Genomic DNA, 14,755 nt, shown 5'->3' with positions numbered 1-14,755 from the left:
TTGATTCTCCAAACGTATGCAGCCTCCACAACTGCCTGTTTGAGACTCTGAGTCTACCTGCTCTAAACTTAGCTCAACACAAGCTCGATGCTTTCATTTCCCCCCATCAAAGCTACCTTGGATTTATAAGCTTGTTAACCTTCATACCACCTCTCAATATTGTTTCGCACATAATTTTTTTTCCCATTTCGGGGTTGGGGTGTAACGCGCTCCACTCAACACTCAACGGTGCAATCCAGCACTCTACAAGCTTCTGGAGTGGAGCGCGGTTCTGACTGGCAAGAAAAAACAGAGGCAGATTCTACATTGCGGCTGGCCTTTATGTATTCACAAATTACATACAGAGAGTCCTAGTTAACATGGCAAGATCATATCGGAAAAGAGAGCACTGGTGCTTTGTATGTGCATGGATAAAAAAGAAACAAGCAAAGCTAATTTCATCCAAGGAGAATATAAAGTTCAGAGGCGCTTGAGAAGAAATTTTATGGGAGGACAAACACTAACTCAATTTTATTTTTTTTCAAGTAAATGGAGTGCGTTCTAAGCAACCGAGAGATCAGCAAGCAGAAATCATACCATTGTACATGATTTTACAAAAGAATGTTTTTTACATTTTATACTTGTTAAGTAACAATAATAAGGCACAAATTTGTATTCCGTAAATCACTCAAAAACCTCTCTCATCATGGCCAGAAAACCAAAAAAAACTCGCCACTCGATCTGAACAAACAAATAAATTGGAAGACTGGGGCTGTAATTAATAACAAATTGAATAGCGCGATACAAAAATGATGGAAGAAAAGGTAGTCCCTTCACAGAATTAGTGGAGACAGCAGCAGGATCCAAACCTGTGAAAATGAGTGCAACGATGTCAATTTATGCTAGTGGAGCAGGATACTACATATTGGTTAAAAGTTTGTGCACGGATAGACTCTCAACAAATAAATCATTCTTACCTGATATTTGCTTTGGTGTCCTTCCTGAATTTAGCCTTCAACTAAAAGGGCAGGCAACACAAGACGTTTTCTTTGAGAAGCACACTCTGTAAAGGATGACATGTAGAAAACCAAGGAAGAAATCACACTTGCCAATTCAATCAGCCATCAGCTTTTGGGGGCAAATGCACCTAAAGCACTAGCATGTGCAGGCGATAGGTTACTTAATAGAGGTTGCATTTGATGGCCATAGAGTGAAATCAGGTGTGCAAAAGCTCTCCCAACTTGAGCCTTGACTTCAGCAGTTTCAACTGGAGAAACCACAACCTGAGCAAAAAGATTGACCAGCTCTGGAACAAGTGCAAGGATCTGCTTTTGCATATATAAATTGAGGGAAACAAAGGGCACAGCATCAGTGATGGAAATAAACCTAAGGAATAAGATTCGTATTTTGTGTGTTCTCAATTGTGCAACAGTGCAAGTATGCATGCGGGTGAGGGAGAGGTAGGTTCAAGCATCAGCAGAGGACAACCTGTTACTTCCACCACCTCATAATCATTTCAATGATCTAATCATTTTCACCAAACAATCTTTCAGTTGTAGTTTTTATCCATCTCAATCATGTCTACCCACACACAAGATTACCTGTTGATTGGATGACAAAACGAGAGTAGAGACACAACAGTAGACAGCCATGGACTCTTCATGATCTTCTTTCAGTGGGAGAACTTTGAGGAAAACAGGAAGAACCTGCAAAAATCAACCCAAGTGATATAGATAAGCACCATGGGAATAATTAGTCAAAAGTTACGAGGAAGAAGTAAGCAGAATATTAATGGGACAGAACGGGATGTTAACCTGATTTAATGGGACAGCCTGGGGATGTGCCATTATCATCCTTGCAACCGCACCAGCTGCATTATCCCTAACAGCATCATCTGGCTCAGGCTCTCCAAATAAAGGGAAGAGTCCACGCAATATATCACCATAATATCTGGTGTTGATGAGAGGAAAAATCTCCAGCAACACAAATGAATGGGTTATGCAAAGATGAAATTCAACACCAAAATAGTTGCTAGCACCTTTCTAGTAAACTTTAAACCTTATTAATCACATGCAACAAACTGTAGCACCACACTCCCCAACAGCCACAACATAAACATAGATTACAAAAAATAGAAACCATAATTATCAATGATGGAAATATAGAAAAATGAACGGGAATGGGTCAGTTTATGTGGTTATTGGATACTTCAAAGTTGACTCCCCGCCATTTTTGCACAATTCTCCAACACAAAATGCAGCATTCCTCCTGTTAGTTGCATCTGATGAAGCAAGTTCTTTGATCGCCAAGGGCATCACCCTCTGAAACATGAGACAAGATTTCAGACAAAATATAAGAACTTCCAGATAACCAAAAGTTGAATAAAAAAAGTTTCACATTGCAATAAAATTACATCAACATAACCCGCAATTGGGGCACCCATGTCCTGAGCAACTTCTGCAAGGCAAGCAACCACCATAGTTCGATCTTGCAGAGGGCGTGAAGCTTTCTGCAATTCCAACCATCAAAATGATAAGAATCCAGAACAAGTCTTAGCACAAGATGGAAACTAACTGACCAAAAAGGATCAACTGATAGTGCACCGCAAATTTCATCAAAGGCTCAAACAGGTTAGCAAAGATGGGTGCAAAATGAGAACCCATGGACTTTGCAAATGCAGGAAGAAGATCAGAAACTGCATCCATAAGCACTTCATCATGTTCTGTATCATCATCATCCATATCACTATCATCTTCCAGTTGCTGACAAGCTGACTCCTCTTTAAGCAATACCAAAGTTGCATCAACAAGCTGAGACATATCTGTAATCAAATCACATTAGAGTGTGGCCCATCAAGATGTTCTATCTGCATCTACAAACTTTATTTTTCACAGAAAAAGCAAATACAGCCATGCTTACAAGGTTCAATAGCTGCATAACCATAATCCTTAATGATGTCTGCCACACTTGTACATGCTTGAGCAACTACTTCCTTGTCATCATCTCCAGTCATAGTCTTGATGTAAATATCCATCACAGTATCTGCTTATTATGAAGATATGTTAATTAAAATTTGTTTACCACTTAAAACCAGGATATAGAATCCTGGCAGATACAAACACTCTATATGCCACTATCAAGCCATAGCCCCACCAAGCATTTCTCTTGCCTTTTCCTGTTGGGCCTGCATAACAAGAAGCAAGATAACATTGTATTAGTAGAGCCCAGCAATAGTCACATAATTGAAGAGAAACGTGCATCAGGAAACTCGCTCTAAGATTTTCCATTTCATCTTATTACAAGGATAGATTGAAATTAACTTGAGAATAAGGTCAGTAACATAAAGAGGGAGGGCCCAACTATTAGGTATTGACCATGGAATAACTCATGCTAACCAAAATGGCTCCACCTATCTATTTTTTTTTGTCCAAAAAAGAAATAAAATTCCAACCAAAACCATAAACAAAACTCAAATGGCCAGACTGCATGAAAAGTTAGTTATGTAATAATCATAGGTCATCAGTCCATGGGGCATGGCAAGGTAAGAATGATGGGGGACATGAAAAGGAAAAAATGTTTCTAAAACCATCAAAAGAAAGACAGGAATAAGTAAAGGGCTAATGCATACTGACATTTTGACTCTGGAAGAGTGCATGTGCTGCAGTCAGAATAGCTGCAAAAAATCAAATAATGAGATTAGTATGATTACGGTGAGACAGTATGTTTGTTATCCTAGAATATTCATTCAGTCTCTACTATCTTTTCTATGAGCTGGACAGGCTTACAGGGCTTAAATCCCGCTAGGTGAATGTGAACGATAAGACAAGTCTAGCAAGGCAAGAATTAGTAGTAATTGCAAACATCATGGCGGACATGCTCAAATTTGCCTTTAATATTTCAACAATTGCAAAGGAAACAAGATACCCCATTTATGTTAAAGTTTCCATCCCCTCTCCTCTCCCAAATTCCTTCTCTTTAATGGTAGCACTCTACTTTGCTCTTTATTTAATATGAGAGCGACAAAAAAATTGACTTGGTTTTCATATATTTATTGATTGATGTTACTATCTCGTGGTGGCCTATGTCCACTTTGGTAAATGCCTTCTAAGAAACATCCAAAAGAGTTTCTATCGAAACATCCAAAAGAGTTCATATTGATAACAGATATCAGATTGAACTAGGAAATTGAGCAATTGGATATACATTAACACAAAACCATCAACAAGCCATATGGTTGTTACTCACATTTCAAAGCAATGATAGCCTGAAGCCGAACATCTTCATGGAAATACCCTGAATGTCTCACCAGAATCTTTAATGTCTGCTCCAAATAGCTTAAAACAATTAAGGAATTCAAGATGTAATACTTCATTTGTTATTTTAAATTCAAACCTCAGTACGGTGATAGAGGACAATAATTCTTAACAAGGAGAATGAAATGGATACGGGGCATAAGAACTCTTTGTGTGAAGTGCAAATAAACCAAGTGCTTGAGTTGCAGCTGCCTTTTCATCCAACACTCCTGTTCTAACACTGATATTCCGAACTCTTGGTTCATCATGAGCTTCATCATCAGATGAGACTCCACCAAATCCATTGATATTTTCATCATCAGATTCAATGATGTCCACTGCAGAACCATCATCAAGATTGCAGGAAGCGAATGCCAGGGGTACAACATGAGGAAGATACTGTGCGCAAAAACAGCATTAAACATGAACATGGGATTTGTAGAAAGGACCATACAAGTTTATTCCAGGACACTAAGTAAACCTGTGTAAAGCTATCATCCATTATTTCTGCTACATTGCTAAAGAATCCATGAGTATACTCCCGAAGCTCGCTGAACTCCAATCCAAAACCCTGAGAAAATACAAACATAAATAAATTTCTAAAAGGACATGCTATAGTTATTGAAGAGAACTGGTGATGTCATTACAGAAATTGCAGCTTCCATGAAAGGGAGAAGAATCGGTTCCATCCTTGCTCTCCCAGCAGACATGGCAACTATTCCTACAAGCTCAGTAGCCCTTGCTCGTGATCGCAGATCCTCATCATTGGTAAGCACCATGAAGGATTTCATTAACTCGAGAACCCTTTCAGCATAAGGAATGAAAGCTTGCTCAGCAGCAGTTGCAACTGAACCAATTGCAGACTGCAAAAACATTACTCGGTGAATTTAAAAAATACAGCCAAAAATAAGGCAGAAAAGTTAATTATTAATTGGTTTAATCGCATAACTTTGCAGGGAGCTTAAGATGCATCTTCCTTACCATGCATGTATCCTGCAAATTACGAGGGCTATTTTGGAGGGCTGCAAGTAGCTTCCCCATCAAAGGATCAAGGAAAGGAAGAATTTCTTCACCCATGTCCTCACAAAATGCTGCTAAAGCATAGTACGACTTTTCCTATTCAGATTCAAATAAAGAAGATCATTTGGAATAAAATAGGTCATTTCATCGAAGTCATACGGTCGTAGAAATGTGATTTGCATAGTACTTTGATGCTTTTGTTATGTTTACCTTTACTTCATCAGATGCATCCTCAAGAGCATTTAAAATGCAGGGAAGAACACTTCCATAGTGAGACACAATTTCAGGCTGCAAATGCTCAGCAAATTGACCCAAGGCAAATGATGCAGCCCCTCTAACCATTTGTTCTGGATCCCTCAAAGCCCCTAAAACAATATGAAGAACAGATTCCAATTTATCTTTCATTAACTCCAGACAACCCTCTGAAACAACACCTAAAGCTGTAACAGAAGCTTCCCGGAACTTTGGATTTGCGCTCTGACTGCTCAAGGAAGCAAACTCAAAGACAGTGGGAAAGACATGCTTTGAGAGGTTCAAAGCCATAGTGTCAATGACTTCTGCAGCTGCTCGATCAGGAGCAAGATCATCATCTTCATCAGCATCAGCTGATTCTGCAAGCAAGGGGCACATCACTTGCAGAATGGGGATGACCAGGTTATACTTTTTCAGGGAGCCGTGTTTGTACTTTGCCAGCCATGAAATTATCTGAATAGCCTGATATGCAAAAAGTATGGTGAGTGAGGAAAAAATTGAAAAAACAAGACAGAGGTGCAGCTGTCTCAATTACACATGTCAACTAGATTTAGAATGTCCAACAACACATAATTTGATGCACCTATCTAACCTGATGACGTGTGTTGGACTCCAAATTTTGACTAGAACAAACTTCAAGAGAGAACTGGACAATGGATTTAACAGAGTCTCCAAGAAGAGGTGCAGGAGATTCAATCAGTTCATCAAAGATTTCAAAAGCAATTATTGCAACATCCTCGTCACCAGATGAAAGGCATTGTCTAGCCACATTTAAAATGCTGGGAATGAACTGGCGAAATTTGATCTGCGCACACATATAGCTAAAGTCAACACTTGAAAATAGTGATGAGCAAAAACCAACCTCAGCAGTGACAGAAAAAATAGCCATCTCTTTTTAAATTGTCTTTGCCTAGGATATGTAGACCTTTAGTGATCACTGCTGAGATTGAATAATTCCTAGCAGAGTGGAGAAGTTGTGATTGACCTAACTATGGGTTTCAGAGACGAAGGATGGAAAAACAGTATGGATTCGTTGGGACAGGATTTCTTGGCTTCCTTTGGGTGCACTGTTTTACAGGTCATTCCAAGGGTTTCTTTCAACACTAAAAGGGATTGGAAGGCTCTTCAATGATTTTCCAATATTTTTACTTGCTCACATAGAGATGTATTAATCTGCATTATGTAAATCAGTTCACTTGCATCCTTACTAAGATTACCTGTTATTTAAAGGTGAGGGATTGAAAGGAAAAAGGTCATTCATTTGGGGCTGTTTGGGGTTCTATGACTGTCTAAACATTACCCATGAGTACCAAGGAGCTAATTTGAACTTTGGTATATTTTATTCCAGACACTAAGAGTCTTAATTGAATATTATGCATTTCATTTTTGAAGCATAGACATATTATGAGCCTTGAAAAATACATAATAATATAGTGTGGTGCAATGCAATTTGAAAAGGTAAATACCATAACAGAAGACAGGAAACACATGACAGGTGCAAATGGAGGAAAAATATAAACCAAAAAAATCAAAATATACAAAGTGGTTGTCTAAATTCTGCCACAAGCATACAAACTGACCGCTTCATCCCCGTCATTTGTAAATTCAATAAAAGATCCCACTGCCCTGATAAACAAAATAAATTTTAGTGAGAAACCACACAATATTTTTTTTCCTTAATGAAAAGACAAACAGCAAAAAATCTAAAAAAACAGTCGTCCATTACTTGAGAGCAGCAACTCTAACACGGTTGCTAGTATCATCCTGCAAACACTTGAGCAAAAGAGCTTGCAAACCAGCAAGATGAGGTTGAAATGCATTACCAATAGTTTCAGTTAAAGAGCTGAAAAGGATCAATGCCACCTTGCATCACCAAAACAGAACACGACCAATAAGCTACTCTTTCAATTCTTGTAAAACCAGCAGAGACACGTAAATTGTCAGACAGAGGAAAGAAAATTGCACACGCACTTCTTATAGTAAGTAGGATCATGCTCAAGAATTCTTGATCAGGATAATCTTGCATTGCAGAATCAACTAGATATAACAATGAAGAGAAAAAAAAATGATTCTTACTTCTCTATGATCTTCCTGTGCACTTTGACTACATTGAAACAAAAAGGGCAACAAATCAGGCCATTCTCCAGCCGGAACTGCATATTTCGCAATTATACTGACCACATTCGCACTCGCTTTCCTCACTGGAGGACTACAAGATTACGATAAAAATAATTAAAAGAATCTCCACAAGTATTATTCATCAAATAATTAAACTAATTAATACCTGTGTTCCATGGTGATGCTTTCAATGAGCGATTGTTTGACAAGGAGTTTGAGTTGAGGAGGGAGTTTAGCCCAGTGCCCCGTGATCTTCTTGCGGAGGAGTACGGCGGCGAGCTGGCGGACATTGGGAGTTTTGGCGGTGCGAAGGTGTTGAGCAAGGGCTGGGACCACTTGAGGATCTTTGGCTAACCTCTTAATTTGCTCCTCGGCTTGCCTTCTGGCATCGTTGTCTGGCATCAAGAATTGAATCAGAAGCAATTCAAGTGACTGTGCCATCCTTCCTTCACTTCTTCTTCCTTTATTTTTATTACTTTTCTTCTCTGTGTGTTTTGTGTTCTCTTTCTGTAGAGAGAAGAAGAGAGGGCGGGGGGCGGTGGCTGTGACTATGTTGCAAAGGGTTTTTGGTTTCCTTTGCTTGGTATTTAAGGATGTCAGGGTTTTGATACCCCCGGCAACCTTTTCAAAAAACAATTTTAAAAGAATAATTTGAGACGGAGAAAAGTAAGTTATTTTAGTCCCTGGTTTCTCAGCGTGATTATAATTTAGCTCCCTAATTGTTTTTGTGCCAGCTGTCTTCTTAAAACATCTTGGTTTCCCCCTATATAGCACTAAAAAAAGACCTTAAATTGTCATTTGAGATGCAGAGAAAGAGGAGTGAGATTCATATTTGTTTATCCAGTCACCACTCAATTTTCTTTGTCACATATTTTTCTGAAATATTTCCCCCTTTTCAATCTCCAATCTTCAATCCTTGTTACTTAATTTAGTTTTTTAAAAAATTGAAATTATTTTTTTTAAAAAATAATTTTTAATTCTTTGAATTTTTTTGACATACTGAATTTATTTAATAAATAAAATATTTTTTGAATTGTTTTGATCAAGACCAAGAAAAAATCCAAAAATATTTGATTTATTAAAAACACAAAACTCTATTTATCTTCAATTTAACCACTGCATCACCTTCGTTATAATAAAACAAGGGTCAAGGAGAAGAAAGGAAGTATGTAAATATAAAGGACTGAGTTATAATTTATTTCAGTACTCAAGGACTAAAGGATAGATTACTCAATAAATTAGTATATTTGTTTTTCGGTGCACGGTACAGCGTAGCGACAAGCTCACCTAAGGGGACATAGATTAATAAAACATGGTAAAGCACATGCATCGCCATGGTAAGTACTGACGTGCCTTAATAATTTTTGCCGGCAATGTGATTAAAACCCTATTATTTTTATATTTTAAAAATAATTTAAAATAATTTAATTTTTTTTTTAAATTTATATTTTTTTGATGTTTTCAAATCATTTTGATGTACTAATATTAAAAATAATTTTTAAAAACTAAAAAAAATATTATTTTGATATATTTTCGAGTGAAAAACAATCGCAACAGCATTTCCAAACAACCCTATAAATTTCACTTACTCCTCCATAACATTGATTTATTGGTTTTTTTTTTTTTGTTATTTTTCAAGATTTTATCAATTAACCCAATTGAAAATTCATAGTTTTTTAAAAAACAGCCGTTAAACATTTTATTACTGCCCTAACTTACATGACATCAGTATTTCCCTCTCCAGAGATTTGATTTTCAACCCTTCTTTTATGATGGAAGTGTTTAGAATTGTGATAATTGTTTTTCAATGTAATATATTAAAGTAATATTATTTTTATTTTTTAAAATTTATTTTGTTATCTTAGCACTTTAAAATAATAAAAAAAATGCAAATATATTTTTTTAACACACAAACAAATATACTCTATATAAAAATAGATTTTATTACTTTTAACTATCAAGTGAAAATGAGTGATGACTTTCCTACGTTTAAACTGGGAAAATTCCCTAACTTCTAACTGTGCAGAGAGCTGTATAAGCTCACCAAACCATTAAAACAAGCCACTGACGGAATCCGTCTCTTCTTTTATTTTCATGGTAAAGAATTCGAATAGTGTTGCTTCGGAGGGAATGATGGAAAATATGTTAACAGGTATGATTAAATAATATATTTTTTATTTTTTAAAAATTATTTTTGATATAGGATATCAAAACAATAAAAAAAAACATAAAAAAATAATTTTAAATAAAAACAAATCTTAAATCTTTTAAAAACACTGTCAGGCTCTGTAACCAAATCAAGGGCATCTTCAATCATGGATACTCCATCGACGAAACAGAGTAAAAGAACTAACAGCTCATGTTAGGAATAAAACGGCTAAAAATGATAGCAGTGACACGAAGAGAAAGCCCACTTGCTATTTGCAAGACAAATCTACGTACATGCATGTCAAGCGAGTTCAATCTGGCAGGCGCTAGAGTTGTCAGGTTCGCAATGGAAACAGCTGGGGTAGCCAGAGCTTGTTCTTTGTAGTTTGAACTTATTGGCAAGAAAAAGGAGAACAGATTGCCCCATTGACCGAAGCAGGAGTACTACGGTCTCCCACAATCGATTCCCGTAAGTGGATTTCAATTAAGGAACATAGCAAGTTAAGAACCCTAGATATCACAGGCAGAAAAGTTATGAAAGAAGCAATGGGTGTTGAATATGGTCGTAGATGTAAACACTATAAAGACACTGTCAGCACACTTTGCATGCCTATATGGTATCTAACTATCTATGGAGTAAACAATAAAGAACCAGACTACAAATACGAGAAAGCCATGTTCAAGCCTTCGGCCTCCTTCAGTCTAACAACTGCTATGATAATGGACCAAAGTGTAACCTTAGTTGTTGGATGGACAGGCTCTTCTATCTTTACAAACTGGAACAACTGGCAGGGTCGGATATGAGTAAATCGTGGCCATATCTACTTGTAAATCCATTCATTTGCTCGGCCTCCTGACTCATCCATGTCTATGAAAATGCTGACTGCCTGCAGCAAGTGTAGCAAGAAATACCGTGTGAGGTAAAGATTAAACAGAAAGAAACAAGACTAATGCATGGGTATGCAAGTATTTCTTCTTCTTCTTCTTCTTCTTTTTTCATTCAACTCAATCTAGATCATTCATGCTTGTATTCCTCAGATCACAGGACAACTTATATTTCCTGCAAGCAACGTGCAGTGTGAAACATCATTAAATTGCAGATTTACCAGAGAGGACAAGGCATTTGAACACTCAAACTCTCATACTCATAGCATAATTTCTATGTAGAAATGCTTTTGGGCAAGATAATCCTTAAATATCAAAACGCTTCCCCATATAGCTCCTTGAAGTTAATTTGCACCACACCTTGTGTGCAGCGTAACGCTTTATGTTAAAATGATCTATCTTCTTCAATAGGCAATGACAAGCCAAACATCATGTACTTCCATTCAGACGACTTTACATTAAAGTAATTTGGTTATATGGAGGAACAGACTCAAGTAATCTGCTCAATGGGAAGTTTACAAGTCAGAGTTTTGAATGATAGAAGAATGAGTTTATGCTCATGGATGAATTGGGATTTGAATTGGTTAAGGATTTTGAAAAGGAAAATAGATGGAATCTGAAAGGCATGTTGTTTAAATTTTTACAAAGCAATGGATCTCCGATTATAGGTTCTTGAGACAGGGTCTTCTCATGGAAGAAAGGTTTATATATTATGGTATTACAGGTAAAAGAGGAGTTGATGGAATAGGCACAGAAACAACAAAGAAGATTTAGAAGGGGCAGGTTTGACGATCCAACTTGCAGTGAAGAGTATGTGTTTGCTCATGCTGTGTGTGTGAGAGAGAGAGATTCTCAATATAACATCCAGATTTTGGAGGGGGAAAAAAAATCCTTAAGTAAACAATGCAACACCAACTTACCTTCCCTATCCGAGGCCTCTCTTTTGACTTCTCTAAGCTATTTCTGATATGGGAAACAGCTCCCCAGCATTTCAATGTATTTGCCACATCATCAAGCCTCAATATATACTCTTCTTCAGTTAGTGGAAAAGATCTCTAAACAAGAAAAAAAACAAAAGAAAGTGAATGAGGAATTAATATATTTAACGACGTAAACAAGGAAAAGAAGAAACTCCAAGAACTTCAGCACTCCCATGATTGTTATTTCCATATGTTTTGTGAAGCAGTTATGCTCAGGATAGACTTCAGGATGCTTACGAGCATTAATTGGGCGGGAGAAAGAGAAATTGGCACAAATATTGCATCACAAGAAAATTTTCACATCAACACTCTCTCTTCTCCTGAGAATTTTACCATGCAAGTTCTCCATACTTTTATCACCGTGGAGTATAAATTAGTATAATTTCCCTTTAAAAAATCACCTCTACTTGAACCCAGGTCCTTCATATGAAATAACATCATAGAAAACTTTTGATACTTATCCTTTAATAGAGACTCACGAGTGAAGACGACCCGTGGTTTACAGACTTGCCACGGAAAGCTAACCTTTGCATGCGGGGAAGAAAGTATTTGGTGAAAAGAGTGCAATGAAAACCAAGCACGTCTATAATTCGATACATTAATTTTCACATTTTGATTGAAGCAACCATCTTGCATGCAACATTTTTAAATAAAAAATCACTGCCTGCATACTTCTGATAAGCAGCTTTTCTGTTGCTTGGAAAATCTAAATTCACGGAACAATTCTGATACTTAGTGATGCCATTGGTTGTCATAATGCATCCACAAACCAGATTTTGTTTTTATCACGAGAATCATTCATCACGAGAATCAGCTCACCTGCTCCCTGTACTTCCACATGACATTCAAAGCGAGGAGATTTCTACCCATGAATTCCTGCATCATGAAATTTGGAAGTAATCTGTGAATTTCCAGAAAAGAAACAAAAATGTTCAGCTGTAAGGGACATGTATGAAGGCACCGTTTGTCTTTATGTTTGAAACATGCTTTTGAGTACATTTCAACAGTGCGTTTGGCTTGAAAAAACATCAAATTGATATATCTTTTTAGTGTTTTCTGGTGGTTTTGATTTGCTAATGTCAAAAATAAAAAGAAAAAACTGAGAAAAAATCATTTTATTTCAAGCGAAAACCATTTTTAAAAAGCATCTTGCGCCACATCACCAAACACACATGAACAGCAGCAACACAATCTAACTGGGAAAACTTCTTGGAAATTGATTGAGCAACAATCAATTCATTAATCAATGTAAACCTCAAGGAAACCCCAGCCAAAGAGTTGCCAGAAAGGAAAGGGATTATCCCAAGTGAAAAGAAAAGACAAAATAGAGCGAAAGAAATTAGCCATAACATCTGTACATCAAACCAACTTAACAAACCAGGGAAACAAAACACCCTAGGGCATGTTCCTCGCACAGTGATGGGCCTGAGGCTCTCTAAGCTAAGAAAGGGACTCTTCTACAGATATGTAATTTACATTGACAAAACAACAAGCAGACAAGATGTATCTGAAAATTACATAAGAAGGATTCGTTCCTAAAACAATGTACACGACAGTTATAAAATGATCTCTCTCAATTTTAGATGCCAACGGAAGAGTAACCACGTGGATTCCGACGCAAGTACAAGCATTGCTAATTCATTTCTCAAGAAACCAATCCTTCACATGGAAACCAAAGACACCAAAATCTAGCTTTTAAACATGCGATTGCAATATAAAACACTCATTTTGCAGATATTTATATAGAATACCTTCTTTATTAGCTGAACATCATAAGACCTCCCATACTTGTTCCTAATCAGAGTTGCGAGGTCTATTCCACTGAAGGCAGAATCATCTGACCCAACAATTCTTTCGAGATTCTCTCTTAGCAATTCGCTATCAATCTGGAAAGATGACATAACTACAAGTTGAGAATTAAATGAAATGTTGCTACTGAACAATACAATCTGCCACTAGCACAAGACACAGTTCTAACGACCATAATTCACAACCCCGTGGTGTTTTCTTCATAAAGGGTGATCTTTATTACAACGATGGAACAAACAATAAAAGGAATTCAAAGAAACATACCCCTCCAGTTTCACCTTTGGAAGAATCCTTGTCACCGGCCCCATCTTCTTCCGGGTCATCTTGGTCACGGGGATCATCAACTGTACTGGAAAGAACAGGCCTGTATTTCCTAGTACTTGGGCGATAACAGCTACTGCTGGCGAGGGATTGAGGAGTGGAGAAAACCAATCCTCTGCAAGGAAGACTATGATTATCTCCTGGACATGGAACCTTGTTGCTGTAAAATCTTCCTCTGCAAAGAAAATGCTCCTGTACCCCTGCTCCTCCAAGTGACCAATTACAGTGATGACCTGATACGATACTCGACATATCCTGAAAAGGCTGTTTGATGGAACTGGGAATCAAAGGCCGCCCCGTCCTGTAACTGGAAGTAGAGTCCCAACAGTTCCTTTGGATTTTTATTTTTTTAAATTACTGTTTTAAATGGTATATGTGAATAATGAATGGTATTCGTTGTGGATAGAGGAGAGGGGCGGACAGAATTCAACCGTGAGCCAGCTGATTGATTGGAGTTTAAAGCAAGCGTGGCCGTTAGTTTGATCTAGTTGTCGGACAATATTTTAGGACTTCCCAGTAACAGCCAATCACGTGGACTCCATATTTACGGGGCCAAAAAGGGAAAATGACGTGTATAATGTCGTCCTGGCAATTATAGGATTTCTAGCTGTAAAGTTATTTCACTTGCCAGTTTATATTTCAAGGTTCGAGTAACATTTTACATTCTTGTTTGATGCACTAAAAAAATCAACAAAAAAAACATCTAATTATCTGCAAGTTATTGTAATATTAGTATCAAAGTTTTTCCATCAAACTAGTATCCCGACTTCATCAAAATGTTGAGAAGAGTTAAAACTTTCATAGTTGCATTTCATCAAACACCCTGTCTTCAATACAAAATCAACCAATAAAAATCCATTTAAATCAAAGCTAATGTTAATATGCTAGAATCAAGATCATGTTTAATTTCAATCCAAATTTCTACAAAATCCAGCAAGGAGATACAGGTTA

General features: G+C 37.1%; 2 protein-coding genes across 2 annotated transcripts; both read right to left on the bottom strand.

Annotated features, from left to right (window-relative positions):
• Positions 1-554: 554 nt before the first annotated feature.
• Positions 555-8,239, bottom strand: LOC118043056 (uncharacterized). The gene is made up of 21 exons (XM_035050865.2): positions 7,828-8,239; positions 7,620-7,752; positions 7,270-7,406; positions 7,124-7,169; positions 6,136-6,348; positions 5,502-6,005; positions 5,253-5,387; positions 4,919-5,134; positions 4,753-4,842; positions 4,426-4,670; positions 4,225-4,313; positions 3,612-3,652; positions 3,133-3,163; positions 2,899-3,021; positions 2,583-2,800; positions 2,393-2,488; positions 2,188-2,300; positions 1,794-1,929; positions 1,581-1,685; positions 957-1,304; positions 555-848 (listed from the first exon to the last, which is right to left on the bottom strand). Exons 1-20 carry the CDS (start codon positions 8,100-8,102, stop codon positions 1,104-1,106), a joined length of 3,147 nt encoding a protein of 1,048 aa, XP_034906756.1. The 5' UTR covers positions 8,103-8,239; the 3' UTR covers positions 555-848; positions 957-1,103.
• Positions 8,240-10,346: 2,107 nt separating this feature from the next.
• LOC118043055 (uncharacterized) lies at positions 10,347-14,266 on the bottom strand. The gene is made up of 5 exons (XM_035050864.2): positions 13,748-14,266; positions 13,426-13,560; positions 12,494-12,550; positions 11,615-11,749; positions 10,347-10,696 (listed from the first exon to the last, which is right to left on the bottom strand). The coding sequence occupies exons 1-5, from the start codon at positions 14,054-14,056 to the stop codon at positions 10,631-10,633; spliced, it is 702 nt and encodes a 233-aa protein (XP_034906755.1). The 5' UTR covers positions 14,057-14,266; the 3' UTR covers positions 10,347-10,630.
• Between the last annotated feature and the right edge of the window lie 489 nt (positions 14,267-14,755).

Source organism: Populus alba, chromosome 10, assembly GCF_005239225.2.
Source record: "Populus alba chromosome 10, ASM523922v2, whole genome shotgun sequence".
In the NCBI taxonomy this organism is placed as follows: Eukaryota; Viridiplantae; Streptophyta; class Magnoliopsida; order Malpighiales; family Salicaceae; genus Populus; species Populus alba.
This window is presented reverse-complemented; position numbering and strand designations above follow the sequence as displayed.